At 42.7% G+C, this 20,080-nt stretch overlaps 1 protein-coding gene across 1 annotated transcript in view; it reads left to right on the top strand.

The window, feature by feature from the left end:
* The window catches only part of LOC132383463 (bone morphogenetic protein 7-like), a 195,361-nt gene that overhangs the window by 154,030 nt on the left and 21,251 nt on the right, over positions 1–20,080 (top strand). Inside the window, exon 2 of the mRNA XM_059954442.1 lies at positions 17,773–17,965. Within this exon, the coding sequence (XP_059810425.1) occupies positions 17,773–17,965 (193 nt within the window). The remainder of the gene's footprint in view (positions 1–17,772; positions 17,966–20,080) is intronic.

The raw sequence follows: 20,080 nt of genomic DNA on the forward strand, positions 1-20,080 counted from the left end.
AACAAATTCCACAGATTCACCACGCTCTGGCAGAAGAAATTCCTCCCCACCTGCCAATGGATTTTCCATGAAACATGAGGCAGTTTTAGGTTTCAATGTGATCATTTCTTTCCCACCTCAGTGAAAAATTTCTACTCTTGGTTTTCTCTTCTGCTTTTCTGGTTGTGATGCCAAAGATGTTGACCTCACCCAAGTTCCGTTTTGACCTGCGCTTGATGCTGGCGTACAACAGCTCACTCGGTGCCCGGACTGAAGGGTCTTCAGGCACTTGGACTTTTGGTGTCTTCTATACCACTGGTGTGGGTATTGAGTGCTGTAAAGACCTAGAGCAGAAATTGAGCAAAGTTTTTTTTAAAACTTTTCTGGCAGGAAATGTGGGTACGAATGAACCAGCCATTTGTCAGCAAACTTTCGACTTTGCCTTCCCATTGACCAGGGTGGCTGGTGCAGGCAGGAAGATGTGACGGGCAGTGCTCAGTGTGAAATGGCACTTGGACATGGTCCAGATATCATATCAGAAATGTTTGTCAAAACACCCCTGGGATTCAATGATGCATCAAAGGCCAGGAGGCATGTTTGTGGTTCTGGAAGTATTGCATCAAAGAAGAATTAAAAATAAATGGATTAGAGGAGGATGTCAACAGTTCAGAGAAAGATAAATGTGTCCTTTTTTAAAACTTTAAAGATGCAGTGTATCCAGAGTGGCCACTTTATTAGGTACACCTGTACAGCTGCTCGTTAATACAAATATCTAATCAGCCAATCAAGTGGCTGCAACTCAATGCATGCAAGAGGTTCGGTTGCTGTTCAGACCAAACGTCAGAATGAGAGCGAAATGTGATCTAAGTTACTTTGACTGTGGAATGATTTTTGGTGCGAGATGGGGTAGCTCCAGGAATGTGGGGTGGGGTGGGGGGGGGGGGGTAGTTCAGCTCAAGGCTAACAACCCTGACTGGTAGAAGAAAGTTGTTATGGAAACAGCACTGAAGATTCCTTCCACATCCGGGTGCGATGGAATTCCTGAGTCTCCACCTGGGACAGGAGTGAAAACTGAGAGGAAGCTACTGGCATGATGAAGGAAGCCCTGAACACTGCCTGCGATGGACGATCTTCATTGCTGCCCTAAACGCCAGCGGAGTAATGGGCAATAAGTAAGTGATGGGAAAGGAGTAATGGTAGTCAAGAAGCTTCAGGAGATGGAGAGAAAGAACAGTGAAACAGCTGGCCTTCCACTGCTTGCGTGTTACTGCAACATGATTTAGCAAGCACAGGAGTCCCAATCTTGATGAGCTCTCATTTCCTGCTCGAGAATATCTTCCAACTCTGTGTGAAGTTGTGGCGGTTCCCCAGCGCCTGTGCTCCACCTTCTGAACCTACCCTGGACAGAGAGCGTGAGGACCAGCTGCCAGAAAGGGTGATAGGGGCAGGAACACCCGTCCTATTTAAGAGGGTACTTGACTTTTCAGTTGCAGGGTCATGATCAAGGCCCAAGTGTCAGATGGCAGAATTACGCTGATTTGTTCGTTTGCATCTGGCCCAGATTTGATGGTTTAAATGCCCCCCCTTCCACATAGAACTTTCCCCATTACATTTTCATGGCTCATTTGAGGGACTGTGTAATTGATATATTTTGGAAATAATCTAATTTAGCTAAATGTTTTGTTTTTAAAGATGTTTGAAGCAAATTAGTTTCTAATCATGTTTAATATTTTTAATCCTTCCCTTTCCTCCGAGGTCTACTCTTCCCATGTATCAGATTCCTTTGTCATCTTCCCATCGCTTCCCAGCTTCTTATTTCATCAACCCTTCCCCCACCTACCCACCTTCCCACTCAGCTGGTTATACCGATCACCTGTAAACTTGTACAAACCCCCCCCCCCCCCCCGCCACCCCACCATCTTCTTATTCTGGCTTCTGCCCCCTTCCTTTCCACCCTGATGAAGGCGCTTAGCCCAGAAGGTTGACTGTTTATTCCCCTTTGTAGATGTTTCCTGATCTATAGCATGGTGTGTGTGCATGTGCATGTGCGTGTGCGTGTGTGTGTGTGTTGCTAAAAAGTTACAGCACTTGCAGAACCTCTTGTGTTTATTTTTAATTGTTGCTTTTAAATTATAGATTTTGATTTTTTTTTTAGTTTGTCAGCGTTCAGTTTTAGAGCATTCAGTTTTTCTCGGCAGATATGACCACTGGCAAAGCCAGGGTGTAGTTGAGCCAGAGGTCAAAGTTTTCCCAGCTGTTTCGAGGGCAGATCCCATTCTTGCGTCCGCATCTCATGACAGCGGTGGAGCCGGTCTTGCCTCTGGGGTCAGAGCCAGCTGCAAGTGCAAGATGGCGACAGCAGATGCCCAAAGGCAGGCTCACCCTTACCATGTGTGCTTACCCCCTGCTTACTGACCCATACCACAGCCATGCAACTACCATCAGGAAAGGGCTGAGGAGATTTCAAGATGCTGATGTCGAAGAGAAAAGAAAGGTAATTAAGGACTAGAGTAAAACTTTGATAATCCATCTTCCCTGGGTGATATGCCTACTAATACCCAGCCACACTTTCAATCCCACTTTTATTATGTGTAACACATTGGTTCGTAACATTTTGCCATGAGCCTGGTGACTAAAGGGAGCAGGAGATACTCTGGCTCAGATTATGGAGAAATGAGAGAGCCGGATGCTAAGCCATCTAATGTTTTGTTTTTGCCCTGGATTCCTACTGTTATGCTTTGTAACTTCAAAATATTAAATTAATAGTTGAGTCCAGGCTTACGGATATAAATTCAAGTTTACTCCAAGTGAGGCATGCACTTATCACATGGTAACAAGATAGTGTATGCAATTAACATATTTTTACAGATAACCTGTAATTAATTATTTAAATTAACAAAATGCTTAACCAAACTATACAGTACCTACAAAAATAATTCACCCCTCAACCCAGAAATTTTCATGTTTTATTGTTTTACAATATTGAATCACTGTGGAATTAATTTGGCTTTTTTTGACATTGATCAACAGAAAAAGACTCTTTTGCTTCAAAGTGAAAACAGATCCCTACAAAGTAATCTAAATTAATTACAAATATAAAACACAAAATAATTGATTGCATAATTGCTCACCCCCTTCAAGTCAGTATTTAGTTGATGCACCTTTGGCTGCAATTACAGCCTTGAGTCTGTGTGGATAGGTCTCTATCAGCTTTGCACACCTGGACACTGCAATTTTTCCCCATTCTTCTTTACAAAACTGCTCAGGCTCTGTCAGATTGCATGGGAATCATGATTGAACAGCCCTTTTCAGCACCAGCCACAAATTCTCAATTGGATTGAGGTCTGGACTCTGACTTGGCCAGTCCAGGACATTGACTTTGTTGATTTTAAGCCATTCCTGTGCAGCTTTGGCTTTGTGCTTGAGGTCATTGTCTTGCTGGAAAACAAATCTTCTCCCAAGTCACAGTTCTCCTGCAGACTGCATCAGGTTTTCCTCCAGGATTTCCCTGTATTTTGCTGCATTCATTTTACCCTCCACCTTCACAAGCCTTCCAGGGCCTACTGCAGTGAAGCATCCCCACAGCATGATGCAGCTACTACCATGCTTCATGGTAGGGATGGTGTGTTTTTGATTATGTGCAGTGTTTGGCTTATGCCAAACATAATGTTTAGTCTGCTGGCCAAAAAGCTCAATTTAGGTTTCATCAGACCACAGAACCTCCTTCCAGCTGACTTCAGAGCTTCCCACATGCTTCTGGCAAACTCTAGCTGAGATTTCATAAGAGTTTTTTTTCAACAGTGGCTTTTTCTTTCCCACTCTCCCATAAAGCTGCGACCGGTGAAGCACCGGACGACAGTTGTATGCGCAGTCTCTCCCACCTCAGCCACTGAACCTCCAGAGCTGTCATAGATTTCTAGGTGGCCTCCATCGCTAGTCCCCTTCTTGCACAGTCACTCTGTTTTTGAGGACTGCCTGCTCTAGGAAGATTTAGAGCTGTATCATATTCTTTCCATTTCTTGGTGATTGACTTCATTGTACTCCAAGTGATATTCAGTGACTTGGAAACTTCCTTGTATCCATCTCCTGACTCGTGCTTTTCAATAACCTTTGTGCGGAGTTGTTTGGAGTGTTCTTTTGTCTTCATGGTGTAGTTTTTGCCAGGATACTGACTCACCAGCAGTTGGACAGGTATATTTTTACTCCAGTCAACTGAAACACCTTGACTGCTCACAGGTTTCCAGAAACAGATCTCCATTTAACTAATTATGCGACTTCTAAAACAATGGCTACACTAGCGAAGATTTGGTGTGTTGTATTAAAGGGGGGGGTGAATACTTATGCAATCAACTGTTTTGTGTTTTATATTTGTAATTAATTTAGATCACTTTGTAGAGATCTGTTTTCACTCCAGCATGAAAAAAAAACATTCTTTTTCTGTTGATCATTGTAAAAAAAAGCCAAATTAAATCCACTGTGATCCAATGTTGTAAAACAATAAAATGTGGAAATTTCCATGGAGTGGGGAATACTTTTTATAGGCACTGTATGCAAGATTACACATATTATTGAAAAATTAATTACACAGTAGGGTAATGTATTTGGTGGAAACATACATAATTCACAACCATTGACATTGAGTGGGGTTCACTTTAAGAGTTGGGGGTCAGTCGTAAATATATTACGTGCAGTTCTGTTACCACACTTCTTTGTGTTCAGTGTTTGGAGTACATTGAATGAGTTGCTAGGTTTTTATTAAACATAAAATGCTTCACTTTGTTTTATTTGCGAAAACCCACAACACAACCCCCACCATTAGCCAAAGGGTCCGAGGACAGCAGGTTGGGAACCCCTGTGATAGAGGGGTGTTTGGCAGGACAAGGGGAGGGAAATAATGCGGAAGGAGATTAATGTGAAGAAAGTCAACAACATGGAGCATCCAAGCAGAACAACAGAACAACTCTCCTTGCAACATAAATTCAAATTCTGGGTTGCAGTAGCTCAAATGCTTTTCCTTAACCCTGTGATTTTACTCCTTGTGTCCTTGGAGAGCCAAAGCGTATTTTTTCTAATAATAATTTGATCATCAGGAAATACCTTCGGGCTCGGAATGTGATTTTTTTTCTCTTCTTCCACTGAGCTGTGCGGTTGTGAATTCTGTCCAAGGAGCAGTAAATCTGCATTCCTGTCTTCGACGGTTTGAAGATGCCATTCATTCTCACCTCCTGAGCAGTTTGTCAAGCTGTAATCCTGTTTGGATAAAACCAATCAATGAGAAGCAATGTATAGATTCCTACAAAGTCCGCCAAGTCACCATCTTCTGATTCAACATTTCACCGCGTGTGTGTGTGTGTGAGGTGTGTGTGGCTGAGAAGCATTTCTGTCAATATTAATCTCCACTCACACATTTGAAAATGTTTGATGAACAAAACAGTGGCTTCCTGCTTTTAAACCACAGTTGAAAATAAAAAAATGTGAGGAATGTACTGATCTGCACCACTAGTGTTAATACTCTTATTGTACTGTGACTTAAATAATGTGTCGAAGTAGTGTTTAAAATTTCATTATGTATGTTAAAGAAATTCTACATTTGAAATTCGTTTCCAATTTTATAACATCAGAATCAGGTTTAACATCACCACCATACATTGTGAAATTTGTTAATTTTGCAGCAGCAGTACATAGTAATAGAGAGAAAAAACTGTGAATTGCAATAAGTAAGTATATATAGTTAAATTAAATAAGTAGTGCAAAAAATAGAAATAAAAAATGTGGTGAGGTAGTGTTCCTGGGTTCAATGTCCTTCCAGGAAGTGGATGGCAGAGGGGAAGAAGCTGTTCCTGAATGGCTGAGTGTGTGCTTTCAGGCTTCTGTACCTTCCTCCTGATGTAGCAATGAGAAGAGGGCATGGGGGGTCCTTAATGATGGACAGCACCTTTCCACTACTTAAAATTATTTTCATCTTCAGGATGGTACTAAATACTTCATACAAGCAAAAACCCTAAACCGCAGCCAGTGAATACATAGGCAGTTCTAGTGAAATAACTTAGCAACTGTGCAACTAGCATGCCGTTACTAAAAATCTAAATATTACATCCTAATAATTAACTGAAACAGGATCTATTTACTTAACCATGGCGGTTTAGTAAAATAGCTAGAGATCTAGGAAAAGCTCACACAGCATTCAACAACAAGGAAACTCCACCCATACATGTCATCATTTTGCTTTCAGATTCAGTCATTAAAGCAAGATATTTTAAGCATTATCAGCTATAATTTGTGATTTCTGAACAAGTTGAGCATAAATTGTAGTTAGAACATTGTAACTATCCAGTCAGAAATGATGAGCTCCCCTTTTGAGATTATTCCCATTGTATAAGAAGGTGATTTCAAAAGGCCTGTAATCTCGAAAGTTAAGGGCTTGAAGTCTCCTCATTATTTTTGCATTTTTATTATATTTCTGGGTTTTGCCTGGTCAAGATTATTTAGGGACACAGTTCCCAGAAATCATTTTGCTGTCTCCCATGTATTTTGCATTGGAGCGCTCTAAATGTTACAGTATACACCTGACAGCGCCATTCTCCGGGGTTTAGACGCTCCGATTCTCCGGAGTATGACTAGCTGGCAATGCCGCTTTAAAGACTGTGTGGTGAACTACATATACCTGTCTGGACACGCCCCTCCCCATCTGCTGACTGCTCCTGTGACTCCTCCCACAGACCCCTGTATAAAGGCGATTGGAGGCACTGCTCCTCCCTCAGTCTCCAGGATGTTGTGTGATGGTCCCTTGCTGCTGACGATGCTCTCTTCCAGCTAATAAAAGCCTGTCTCTCACCTCACGTCTCTGAGAGTTACTGATGGTACATCACTCTGGCCCAACCCCCGCTAACTGGCAGCCATGTTTTGGCACCTTGCTTTGGATATTTAAAGAGCACCTGAACTCAGGTTCAGGGCCTCTGTTCGTCAGCTCGGCTTTAGTTCTATCTGCAATTGCGTTTAGGATTTCTGTATTGTTTGGATTCTCATCTAGTCTTGTTGGGTTCTCATCTAGCATCTGGTCAAGAACCCTGTTCTCGTCTCAGTCTCGGAATCGTGTCTTGATTCTAGTCTCAGGTGTTCCAGCACTTGGATCATTACCATCCTCAACTAGGCCTCCCGTCACACCAGATGGTCAATCTTCTCACTAGTCATATAAAAATATTTTTTTATTTTTAAGAATTGCGGGGGGTACAAGGGCACAAATAGAGAAACTACTCCTACGCCTGAACCTTCTAATTTGAAATCAGTTTAAGGATTTTTTAAATTCTCACAGAGGATCACCGTTACAAAAATAAAACTGAAGCCAAACAGACCACCCAGCGTCAGCCTCAATGGGAATATGACAAAGGCACGCCGGCACTAATAGCTCCACTAAATGCTCATCTGAGGACTGGGGCCAAAATCGGGAGAGCTGTCCCATAAAGTGGCTAAGTGTGATACAATTGTACTCGCAGAATCTTACCTTTCCAGGCAACGTCCCTGACTCCTTCACCACTCCTGGGTTTGTCTTGTCCCACCAGCAATGAAGACCCAATGAAGATCAAATGCTATACTGTCTAAAGGAAGCAAATCCTCCATACTAATATCAAAATCCTTGAAGACTAATGGCATTGGGCCAAACGCGAATGACACCTCCTGTTGGTTGTCACTAACCTCAACCGATGACTACATTCTTTAACACACCAAATGCCACTTGAAAAAACCTACTAGACGCTGAGGTACATCCTAGGATGTGCTTAGACCCATCATCATTGATGTAACCTGGAGTCATCTGGTGTTTTGGGCCTTTCAACATCAGACACCCTTACCCTGCTGACCCATCCAGGGTTGATCAGGCCCCGGCTTATGGCCCAGCAGCATTGGTCCACGGGCACACTTGATCCATAGTTATCTGGAGGCTCGCTCAGCTGCCTCTGTAACCGCCCTGATGGCTTTTTTTTGCAGCCGAGAAGAGAGTAGGTTCTGCACAGAGAACAGCCAGCAGAACGTCTCCACCCTGCTTCTATATCGTGCCCTCCGCCCCCGTCTCGGGCACTGCTCCTGGAATTCGGCCTTCTTGCGCTCAAACGCCTCCTCAATTCCGTCTTCCCGAGGAACTGTCAGTTCTACCATGACCACCTGCTCCGAGGTTTCTGACCAAACGACCGTGTCAGGCCTCAGGGATGATGATGCGATGAAGTCAGGGAACTTTACTTGCCTGCTGAATTCGACGGTCAGATGCTGCTGGAGATCGGGGCTGAGGCTGTGGGAATAACAACCTACTGACTGAGTTGGAAAAATTAACCTCAATCACCAACATCAGGAGAATAACAGCCATCAACCTAGCTGGCTCCAAGGGACTGAACTATTACACAAAGAAATCAAAACCCCCTCCTCCAAAACGGAAAAGCTCTCACAGCAACCCAAGCCCCATCCACTGAACCGTCAAAGCATTGAACTGCAAAAGCAGCACACACAAGATGCTGGGGGAGCTCAGCAGGTGAGGCAGCATGCATCGAAGTGAATAAACAGTCGACGCTTCAATGTCTTCCTTCTTCCTTTACATTCCTGAGGAAGGGTCTCGGCCCGAGACATCAACTGTTTATTTATTTCCATGGATGCTGCCTGACCTGCTGAGTTCCTCCAGCACCTTGTGTGTGTTGCTTTGGAGTTCCAGCATCTGCTGAATTTCTTGTGTTCATGATTTGCAAAAACATTCACAAAAGCTATTTAAATACATTCTAGATGTTAAAGTGTGAATATAAGATGCTTAAAGCATTTAAATACACACATCTTATTTAAGAAATTCAGCTGAAATATTATTTTCCTTCATTTATTACGGACATTCCTCTCCACTGAAACGTTGTCTCACTCGAATTCATGAGATCAGTGTCAGAGCCTGGGGTGGAGAACTGCCATGAATAATCTACCCTTGGGACCATTCTGTTGGCATGTGCGTGCAAAAGAATCCAGACAAGAGAAAACCTGCAAATGCTGGAAATAAAAGCAACGCACACAAAATGCTGGACGAACTCAGCAGGCCAGGCAGCATCTGTGGAAAAAAGTGCAGTCGACGTTTCGGGCCGATTCTTTCGGCGGGAAAGAATCCAGAAGTTGTTTCTAGTGACAATGAGGAATGTTAATGGATGCTTGTGGTTTTATTGTGATCTCCACTTCAAAATCTCAGCTATCATAATCGTGCAAGGATAACAGGATGGTGCTGGCGTGCCCTAAGCAGCAGCAATGCTTTGAGGCAGGTTCTCAACAGTGGAATATCTAGGGCAGGGGCTTATACCACACCCACTCCAGCTTTTTTTTTGATTTTTTTCTAATATGCATATACTTCATCTTCATCACCACTATGTGCCATGTCGTATGACATCGGCAATCATGGTCTCATGACCATGCTTGTTCTTGGCAAATGTTTCTACAGATGTGGTTTGCCATTGCCTTCTTCTGGGCAGTGTCTTTACAAAATGGTGACCCCAGCCATTATCAACACTCTTCAGAGATTGTCTGCCTGGTGTCAGTGATTGCATAACCAGGACTTGCGATATGCCCCAGTTGCTCATACGACCACCCACCACCTGCTCCCAAGGCTTCATGTGACCCTGATCAGGGGGCTAACCAGGTCTCACACCTTGCTGAATGGTGACCTTCAGGCTAGCTGAGGGAAGGAGCACCTGACATCTTCTTTGGTAGAGACGTATCTCCCCCCACCACCCAAAAAGCATATGATGAACCTCTTAATTGAACCAGTTTTAACTTCCTCAGAGATGACAAATTTGAAATCATTGTATTGCTGTGACATTTTTGAGGCAACACTTTCGTCACAGTTCATAACAGGTAACTGAGTATTTTGTTTTGTCAGTTGTATTCTCGTCTCCAAATTCAAAATTGGTTGCGTTTGCAACAGCAACAAGGTCAAAAGCTTGCAATTCTCTTAACTCATCATCAGGAAATCGATTAGCCAAGTGTCTACACACATGTTGAATGAATCAAATAATAGGCACTGTATTGACATCAGAACTGATAGATGCAAACCGACAATTTCACCTTGCCACTCAGAATCACTAGGATATTGTGGCTGTAACTTGTTCATCTGATTTCCTGCTGAGTTCCTCCAGCATTGTGTGTGTGTGTGTGTGTGTGTGTGTGTGTGTGTGTGTGTGTGTGTGTGTGTGTGTGTGTGTGTGTGTGTGTGTGCGTGTGCGTGTGTGTGTGCGTGCGCGCGCGCGCATTGCTTGTTAATTTTTGCTTTTGCATACTGCAGTGCTTCAACTGTTTTCAAACAGCTTTGTTGAAGCAATTTGTAAAGAGCTGTCAATTCTACTAAAACATTGTTCAGGGCAGTTAATGCTACTTGGAGATGTTCTTTCAAATGTTGGCATCCTCCCAGTTTTGGTCTCAGCCCAAAACGTCAACTGTTTATTTCCTTCCTTAGAAGCTGCCTGATTTGTTGAGCTACCCCAGTATTTGGTGGGCATTGCTCACAATTAGCAAATAATCATGAGGCTGATTAATTCTATCTGGAGGAGAGCCACCTTTATGGTTGGGGCTGGATTCTATTTAACTTGTTGCAAATGAATACAAGCTCGATTTATATCTGTAATTCTCAATTTTGACCCATATCAACTGACAGAACCTCGCTGCATCCTCATGTCCTGTCCATTTCTGGGAGGTAGATCCAAAAACAGTCAGATCAAATGTCATCCTGGCTTCCGAATAAAGCACTTGGTTTTGAAAATCATGAAATCAATAACCTTTTTATTTCTAAAGCACACCCTGTTTTTTTGCCCTTTAATTAATTCCTTCTTTCTAAGAGTTTATTTTTAAAAGTTGACCATTCCTATAATTATGCTTCTGGGTTTCGTTCTGGTTTGTGAATTTGCTGCCCTCCCTTTGCTTTTAAGGAAGGAAATTAGATCAGTGGAAGGTGAGGTTACTGCATTGTGGAACATGATGGCTGCGGTAAATCAGAGTATTTTATCGTTCCTTCATCAAACTGTTTACTGCCCCAAAATGTCATGTTTTGTAAATCCAAAACATAAAACTAATTGAAAGAAAAACATGGAGCCAGGGATAACGTGTCTACTTCATTCTTACTTTACGAGGTGCGCGCTTATGACATGGTGACGTGATGACATATGCCATTCACATACTTTTACATATCACCCATAATAAATTATGAAAACAAAGAAAGCTTAACAAAACAATATATTTACAATATTACTGAAGTATTATATACACAACACTCCTCTCTGCTTAGCTATAAACTCCAACTCCATGTAGAATGCATCTCAACTCAAGGATGTAATGTATTGCTCTCTGGTCATCTTACACACACACACACGGTACCATATAATACAACTACTCTATAGGCATCCACAGCACAGTACATTTTAAATTGTCCTATTCAGGTCTAAAGTCTTAATCACTGCGGAGGATTTCTTACTGTTGTATGTTAATGTCTTTCCTGACAAGAGGGGTTAGGAGGGTCACTCTGCCTGGCAGGGGAGACTTGTGGCTGTGAAGCAGTCTCAGGTTCTGTGGCCTTCTCCGTGGTGGCTGTAGGGATCTCCTCTGGGACTTCAGGAAGTGGTTCTGACAGCTCTGAGCATGTTGGCATCATGAACAGTGCATGGCAAGCTGCTCAACCTGCTGATCTATCCTGGGTCTCCCAGACAAAGCTTTGAGCCAAAGCCTTACATTTGACCGTGCCTAGGTGACTGGCGTGTAGGTCCTCCAGTGCTTTAGCTCTCAGCCTTGATGTTACAACAACTCTCAACCCCCACACAAGGCAACCCCCATCAAGGGCAAGTTCAACCCAGTGCCGGTAAAAATAAGGGAACTGGGATATCTTGCACATTCCAGCCATTTTGGCTGGCCGTGTAGACCTGAGATAGTGACGGGGGGACCCTTTCCAGTTTTCCACTGGGTCATCTCTGCCATGGTAGGCAGACTTTCAATTTGCGTTAGTCGAGTCAAGTCACTTTTTATTGTCACTTCAACCATAACTGCTGGTACAGTACACAGTAAAAATGAGACAACGTTTTTCAGGACCATGGTGCTACATGAAACAATACAAAAACTACACTGAACTACGTAAAAGCAACACAGAAAAAACTACACTAGACTACAGACCTACCCAGGACTGCATAAAGTGCACACAACAGTGCAGGCATTACAATAAATAATAAACAAGACAATAGGCACAGTAGAGGGCAGTAAGTTGGTGTTAGTCCAGTCTCTGGGTATTGAGGAGTCTGATGGCTTGGGGGAGGAAACTGTTACCCAGTCTGGTCGTAAGAGCCCGAATGCTTCAGTGCCTTTTCCCAGATGGCAGGAGGGAGAAGAGTTTGTATGAGGGGTGCATGGGGTCCTTCATAATGCTGTTTGCTTTGCAGATGCAGCGTGTAGTGTAAATGTCTGTGATGGCAGGAAGAGAGACCCCGATGATCTCAGCTGACCTTACTATTTACTGCAGGGTCTTGCGATCCGAGATGGTGCAATTTCCAAACCAGGCAGTGATGCAGCTGCTCAGGATGCTCTCAATACAACCCCTGTAGAATGTGGTGAGGATGGGGGTGGGTGGGAGATGGACTTTCCTCAGCCTTTGCTGAGGGAGAATATATCAAGAGGAGTGTCCTCTTTTGTAAATGTTTCGAGTATTTTCTCTTCCAAGGGTAAATGCGACAATCCATCAGCATTTCCATGACTAGCTGTCCTCTTGAATTTGATCTTATAATTGTGTCCTCCAAGTAACAGAGCCCATCTCTGCATTCATGCTGTTGCTGCTGGTGGAACACTATTCTGTGGTTTGAAAATGGACACTAGTGGTTGATGATAGGTAATGAGGGTGAGCTCTCTCCTATTCAGGTACTGGTTGAAACATTTTGTACACAAAACCAGACTCAAGGCCCTTTTTTAATGTGAGTATAATTCTTATCTGCAGTGGGTAGGAGACTTGATGCAAAGTCTATGGGGCATTCACTTCCATCACTCATTGACAAGTGACATGACAGTACCTGCTGTATATCATATTGTGCGGTGTCACAGTCAAGATTCACTGGTCGATGTGGATCATAAAGTGTGAGCACAGATCTGATGTCATCACTTCCTTTGTCCTTTGGACATTGCTTTGTCCATGGCCATTTCTTCCTGATCTGTAGTAATGAGTTCAAGGGGTGGAGCACAGTAGCCAGATTTGGCAGAACTGTAGTAATTGACAAATCCTAAAAAGGACCTCAACTGTGGCAAATCCTTCGGCCTTGGGGCATCCACCACTGCTTGAATTTTCTCAGCACACTTGTGTAAACGTTGTGCGTCAATATTGTGGCCGCAGGAAGTGATGTTTGGTTTAAAGAATTCACATTTGCTGGGTCATGCTCTGAGCCCATGATCTCCAAATCTTTTTCAACACTGTCTTGAGATTTGGGGGCTGTTCCGTGTCATCCTTACCAGTAACAAAGATGTCATCCAGATAACACGGAGTGTCTGGACAGTCTCGCGTCACCTGGTCCTTGGCTTTCTGCCAGAGTGCCGGTCCAGGTGCTACCCCAAACATAAGCCCATTATAGGGCAACCCTCAGGTTTGGCCAGTGGCGTTAGTCTAGGGAAGACGGTCTCTGGCCCCGCCAAACGTGTGAAATCTGGGATGTAAAACCTCTTGTTTGTGTGGATGCTGTGTGACCTGATGCCCCGTTACAAATCAGTACTACGAAACAACAGGAAGTACACCACACGCAATTAAACAATTTAGCTATTTAATTCTTAATTTGACTGAAGGGTTAGTAAGGAAAAACAAAAGGAAAAGGGCCCATTTTAACAAAACAATCTAATGTGTACCTCAGAGCTCATGGTCTCCTGGCCGTTGGTCCTCCATTGATTTCCCTGGGCTTTGTCGACTCCCAGCCAACTCCGTCCTGCTGTCTATGACTTCTCCTTTCTGGCATCTTCTCTCCTCATCTCTTGCCGAATGAAAGACCCAAATCACCTTGTTCTCAGGCATGCCACAAGAAAATAACACTCCCTTCACTGGACGGCGCAAATTCCAAGGTCCCTGTTACCTCTAGCCATAACCCACTTGTGATGAACTACATTTACCTGTCTGGACACCCCCCCCCCCCCCCCCTGCTGACTGCTCCTGTGGCTCCTCCCACAGACCCCGGTATAAAGGTGATTGGAGGCACTGCTGCTCCCTCAGTCTCCAGGATGTAGTATGGTTGTCAACCACTGCTTGTTCCTTCTTCCAGTCAATAAAAGCCGATATCTCGCCTTTACGTCTCAGAGAGAGTTATTGATGGTGCATCACCACTACAGAAAAACCACTACATTAGTAGTTTTTCTACAGAAAAACCATTACATTGTCAGTGGAACCTTTCCCAGGGCGTTAGAACAGGGACAAAGCACTTTGTGAGTATTTATGGTGATTATACACTTTGGACACTTCTTCCATCAGCATCTGTAGGTAGACCTCAGTTAGGTCCACTTTGTAGAAGTGTTTCCCTCCAGAAAGGTTTACTAAGATGCCCTCTATCTTGGGCAGAGGGTATTGATCTACTTTCAGTACTGGGTTGATGGTGGACCTTAAAATCACCACAGGTCCTGATAGACCCATTCTTCTTGGCTACTGGGACCACTGGTTTTGCCCTTGGAAAGAATTCCTTCAGCCTCCATGCGGTCTAGTTCACTGGCTACTTTATAAGGAACTGGACAGGCTTTGTAAAACTTGTGCGTGGCATTTTCCTTTAACAATATTTTACCCTTGATATGTTTGTTTTCCAATGCCGTCTTTGAACACTGTTGTGACATCATCCAGTACTCTTCTTAATTCGCTTTCATTTGGCTCTGTTGTAAGGGGATGCGGCATGCAAATGGTGGATGGATCTCCAATAATGTTGTAGTTGTCTCTGCCAATCACAGCCCCACAATGCTGGCCTCCTGTTTTTACCACATACACCCAATATGGGTTGTTGGTTGTTGTATTTCACTGTCATTCCCACAGGAGTTATTTTTTCTCCAGTTTACGTTCTTAGTGGGATATGTGCAGGCTTCAGTTCAGTACCTTCAAATGCCATTCATACTCATTTTGTAAAATGACTGAAACAATTGAGCCAGTGCCCAATTACATTTTAATCAATTTGCTGTTCGCTTCTGATGTAAACCATATTGCTTGTCTATTGTTAATTTTCACATTGTAAATGTCCTGTGTCATTCTCATCTTTACCAGATGTTCATCAACAGCACGCAGATTAGTGCTCTTTTTGAAACTGCAACTTGACTTTTTATCTTCCCTGTGCAGTCCATTTCCTTTTGCCTGCCCGCCACACTCAGTATGTGTCCTACTTTGTTGCATTTTCTGTATTGGCCTGGGGTATGTGAGCCCCTGCCACAATGGTAACACTATTTATTTGGGCAGGCCGGCCCCGTCCTGATGCTGCACTTTTGTTCGTTCCTGACTCCAAACTGAACGATCTCTCAGTGCATCATTGAGCACTGAACTGACAGTGCTCAGATAATCTCCTCAATCTAGCCATGAAAGCTGAAATGGACCCCCTTGCGTTTTGATCCCACTTATGCAACTGGACACACTCTGCAATCAGGTCTAAGTGTTCCTGCGTTACATTCATGATATCAGTAAAGCTTATTCTGACTACTTTAGTAGGAGCAGCTAAACTTCGAAGCAAACTATTTGCTCTTCTACCAATTGCACTCAGCAAAATCTGACACTCATTTCTCATTGGTTATTCTGTTTACTATAAAATACTGCTCAATACGCTCAGTATATATAACCCAGTTATCTGCTGTGCGATTGAACACATCTATCTTTCCAATGTAACTAGCCATTTCTGTGTTTTTTTTTTAAATTTTAGATTGTTATCACCTGGTACTCACTGTTTATGAATCCCTGACTTTTGTCCAACTTTTATTAACTCAACCGTCTTTCTATTCCCCTTCCGAAAAAAAAAACGCGCCATGCTTTTTAAAAAAAATTTGGTTGTCTCTTTCTCCTCTTCTAAAAAAAATAACATGCTGTACTTTTTTTTAAACTCTAATGACTCTCTATGTTTAGGTAGACATTGCGGGTTCATTTTAAAACTTCCTTGTTGCCACTATTATGATTTTTAGCTCCAAAACATAAAACTACTTGAAAGTAAAATACAGAGCTGGGGATAACATGTCTATTTCATTCTTACTTTACGGAGGCGCACACAGATGACGTGGTGGCATAATGACATATGCCATTCACATATTTTTACATATAATCTGTAATGAATTATGTTAACAACAAAGAATGCTCAAACAATATATTTCCAATGTTATTCAAATATTACCAAACTATTAAATACACAACACAAAATACTATAGTATCAAGTCACAGTGAGTTGCTGATAAAATAAAAAACTACTAAGGTTTTACTTATATATCAGGAGTGGCACTCCAATAAATAACAGATCATTTGACAATTGACAATTATTGTGTTCAAAGTTCAAAGTACATTTATTACCAAAGTATGTACACCTTGAGATTTGTCTCCTTACAGGCAGCCACAAAACAAGAAACCCAAAAGAACCTGTTGAAAAAAAACAACAAACATAGAGAATTATCAAGATTCAAATTTACTTATCATGCATACATTGAAACATACGGTGAAATGCATCTTTGCATTAACAACCAACACACCCGAAGGGGTAGTAGAGGCACCAACATAGCATGCCTGCTATGTTTTGGTGGAACAACACAGGACACAACAAGCAACAAAATAACAACAGCAAGATAAACCCTGTTCCTCCCTCCCACACATGCACACATACAGGGTACTGTGCTCCAACCACAGTACAGTCCAGAGAGAGAGAAAAAAACTTTCTAGGAGCATATTACTTTCCCAATGCATATTATGTTCTGTAGTTCAATTTCAATGAAACAGTAATCCCGAAACTGACTTGGTGTGGCTTTGTAGTAATGGCTAAGGCAATATATTAATAAAATCAGGTGTATGTCCTACTTTCTCATTGGATTAATGCAAAGGAATCTGTCTTGTTGAATAATAGCAACAGACTGCTGATCTATTTCTCCCTGTATGGAAGATCATTGACTCCTTGTTACCTTTCTTAGCATGGGCCTCAAATGTGTTTCAAGAAACCTGCTCCCTTCCTCCGATAACTATAGCCCATCCAAAAGGTTAGAGGAAGAAGTCCTAGACAGTAACCAGTGATTATGGTGATTTCATCTAATCACGTAAACAGGTTAAAGACTAATTTTCAGCAGAGTTGATATCTTCCCTGAAATTGGGAATAGAAGTATGGAGTCAATCATTTGTTTGGTCAAATCATTGCGCACCGGAGATGAGCCAACAGTTTAACCAGCAGCAACATTCGCTCCAGCCCGGTCTTGTCTTCGCCTGACTTACATACTGGCAGGATTCTCAGATTTATTATCACTGACTTAGAAGATGTAAAGTTTGTTGTTTTGTGGCCGCAAAGTCACTCTTTGGATAAGTTTTGACAAGGAGGCATGCCCCCTTGCACTTCCATTGCATTAAAGAACATATTACTGTAATTTAAACTGTGAATTCTATGCCTTTTTAGTTGGTGTTGATGACAGACTGTTCTCTATTATCCTCCTTGTGCAGAACAGGGATTTCACTTGGGAGCAGATTCCAACTGGAAACGCTCTCATCACATCTGGTTCCCAAACCTGGAACGTCATTGATAAAGGAATTGCAAGCCAAGTGTATGTATTCATTTTCTCTCTTTGTTGTTGTTTTGACAGTGGAGCACAATGAAGATGTTTTTCACCATGAGGCACTGTGGAAAGAATTTAAGTTTGATTTAACTCAAATCCCTCAAGGTGAAATGGTAACTGCAGCAGAGTTTAGGATCTACAAGAGAGCAAATGAGAGTTTTCATGGAAACATGACTCTTCACATCACAGTTTACCAAGTGCTGCAGGAGTTCGAGGACAGGTTAGTGCATATTACAAAGTGCCTATGCAGTCATGTCATCTGTTGTTTACAGAATTGGGAATATGTTCTCCTACATCCCCCAGCCTCATCCCATTCTCTAATCCTCCGGGAAAAAAACCTGGTAGCATTTTCTAAACACTTTTCCCTTTACTTCTTCTCTGCAGAGGTAGCTTCCACAATGGTTCAATGGTTCCATTTAATATCAGAGAATGTAGACAGTATACAACCTGAAATTCTTACTCTTCACAGACATCCACGAAACTGAAGAATTTTCAGGTTCTAAGTATCCACGTGTTAATCTAGCCCAGGGGTTCCCAACCTTTTTAATGCCATGGACCATTATCATTAAGCAAGGGTTCTGTGCACCCCAGGCTGGGAGCCCCTGATCTAGACAGTAATTAGTGGGTTTGTTGACATTATCCCACAGTGTAAAGCAGCTGGTAAGTAACAGCCTGCATTGTTTACACTATCTAAGAATGAAGATAAACATCTGGAGAGGTGACAACAGGTTGACGACTCTATTATCCGAGTATATTACGGCACAGTTAAAAGTTACTTGTTTTGGCACATCAAAGTGGTGTGACTAGTATAGTTACTAACTCACAACTCCAATGACCTGGATTCAATCCTGACTTCTGCTGCTGTCTTTGTGGAGTCTGCATGTTTCTTTTTATGTCCAACAGACATGCCAGTGGATTCAATGGTTATTATAAATTGCCCTTGGTGTAGGTGGGTGATAGGATGTCTGGGAATGCAGGGGGAGAACAAGTTGAAGGGAAGATTGATGGAAGGGATGGGATGGCTCTTCGAGCTGATGTAGACTTGATGGGCTGAGTGGCCTCCTATGTTGTAAAGGAATGTGGAGGTGTGGATATATTAGCAGACTATTCAATCAGGAGGTGCATCGCAGTTGAGCCTGATCTTGTTCTCCCCTGCTACTGCAGCAGTACAATGCAATACGTGATAATCGAGAGAGAAAATAACTGTGAATTACAATATATGTATATACTTCAGAAAGTTAAATTAAGTAAGTAGAGCAAAAAGAGAAAAAAGTAGTGAGGTAGTGTTCATGAATTCAATATCCATTCAGAAGTCTGATGGTGGAGGGAAGAAACTGTTCCTGAATCACTGAGTGTGTGTCATCAGGCTCCTGTACCTCCTTCCTGGTGGTGAAGAGACATGTCCTGAGAGATGGGGGTCCTTAATAATGGGTGTCACCCTTCTGAAGCACTGTTCCTTAAAGATGTCCTGGTGCCGGAGAGGCTAGTGCCCACGATGGAGCTAATTGAGTTCACTATCACCTGCAATCACTTCAATCCTACCCATCGGAGCTATTCGCACAAAATGCCTTCTTAATGACGCCACTGGAAACAGACCAAACCCTGGTTTTAGTATGACCAGCACAAGCTGATTCAAATTCACTGGAGATGGAAGCTGAGATCATTCTGGCAAAAGATGTTCAGGAGCATCATTGCTTGTTTCCTGTCGAGCCTATTAAGGAATCCCACTTCAGTATCTCCCACAAGGAAAAAGTTTTATAAATTGGTATACTGCCTCGCTCTCATAGGGTTAGATCATGCTGTTTCCTGCTGCTCAGAATTGGCATCTGTGTCCTCGCCTTCTCTGACTAAACTGGGCCAGATTCTGATTGGTGATCTCGCTGACCTTCCATACCTGGGAGCCGGGCTCAACGAAACCTTAGCAACGAGTAGGCCTCAGGGAATATAACACCGAGGCCTAGCTCTGGAAAGATCTGGCAGCTTTTGACAAATGATAAAACTAAGGTTTTTCAGAACTTTTCAGAGTTTTTTAAATGTCAATAATATCAAGAAAAATATTAAAATTTTAAAAATAAAAAGAACAATTAAAGAAATAATCAGAAATCAATGGAGCTGCTAAAATACGATATGAAAAAATAATTAAAAGGGAACACTACCACCTCCCATTTCCCAGACTGGGAATCCCCTTTCAAATGAAGGGGGTTTCTGAACCAATGGCAGGTGCAGTTGGAGAGCTGGATGCTCTTGCGTAGTGCTGAGGTGTCCTAGCAGGCCTGAACCTTGCTACAACTCCATGTAGAATCCATTGTCAAGGCAGCATTTGCCCCTCATCAAC

The sequence above is a fragment of the Hypanus sabinus genome, chromosome 30, assembly GCF_030144855.1.
Source record: "Hypanus sabinus isolate sHypSab1 chromosome 30, sHypSab1.hap1, whole genome shotgun sequence".
NCBI classification, from domain to species: domain Eukaryota; kingdom Metazoa; phylum Chordata; class Chondrichthyes; order Myliobatiformes; family Dasyatidae; genus Hypanus; species Hypanus sabinus.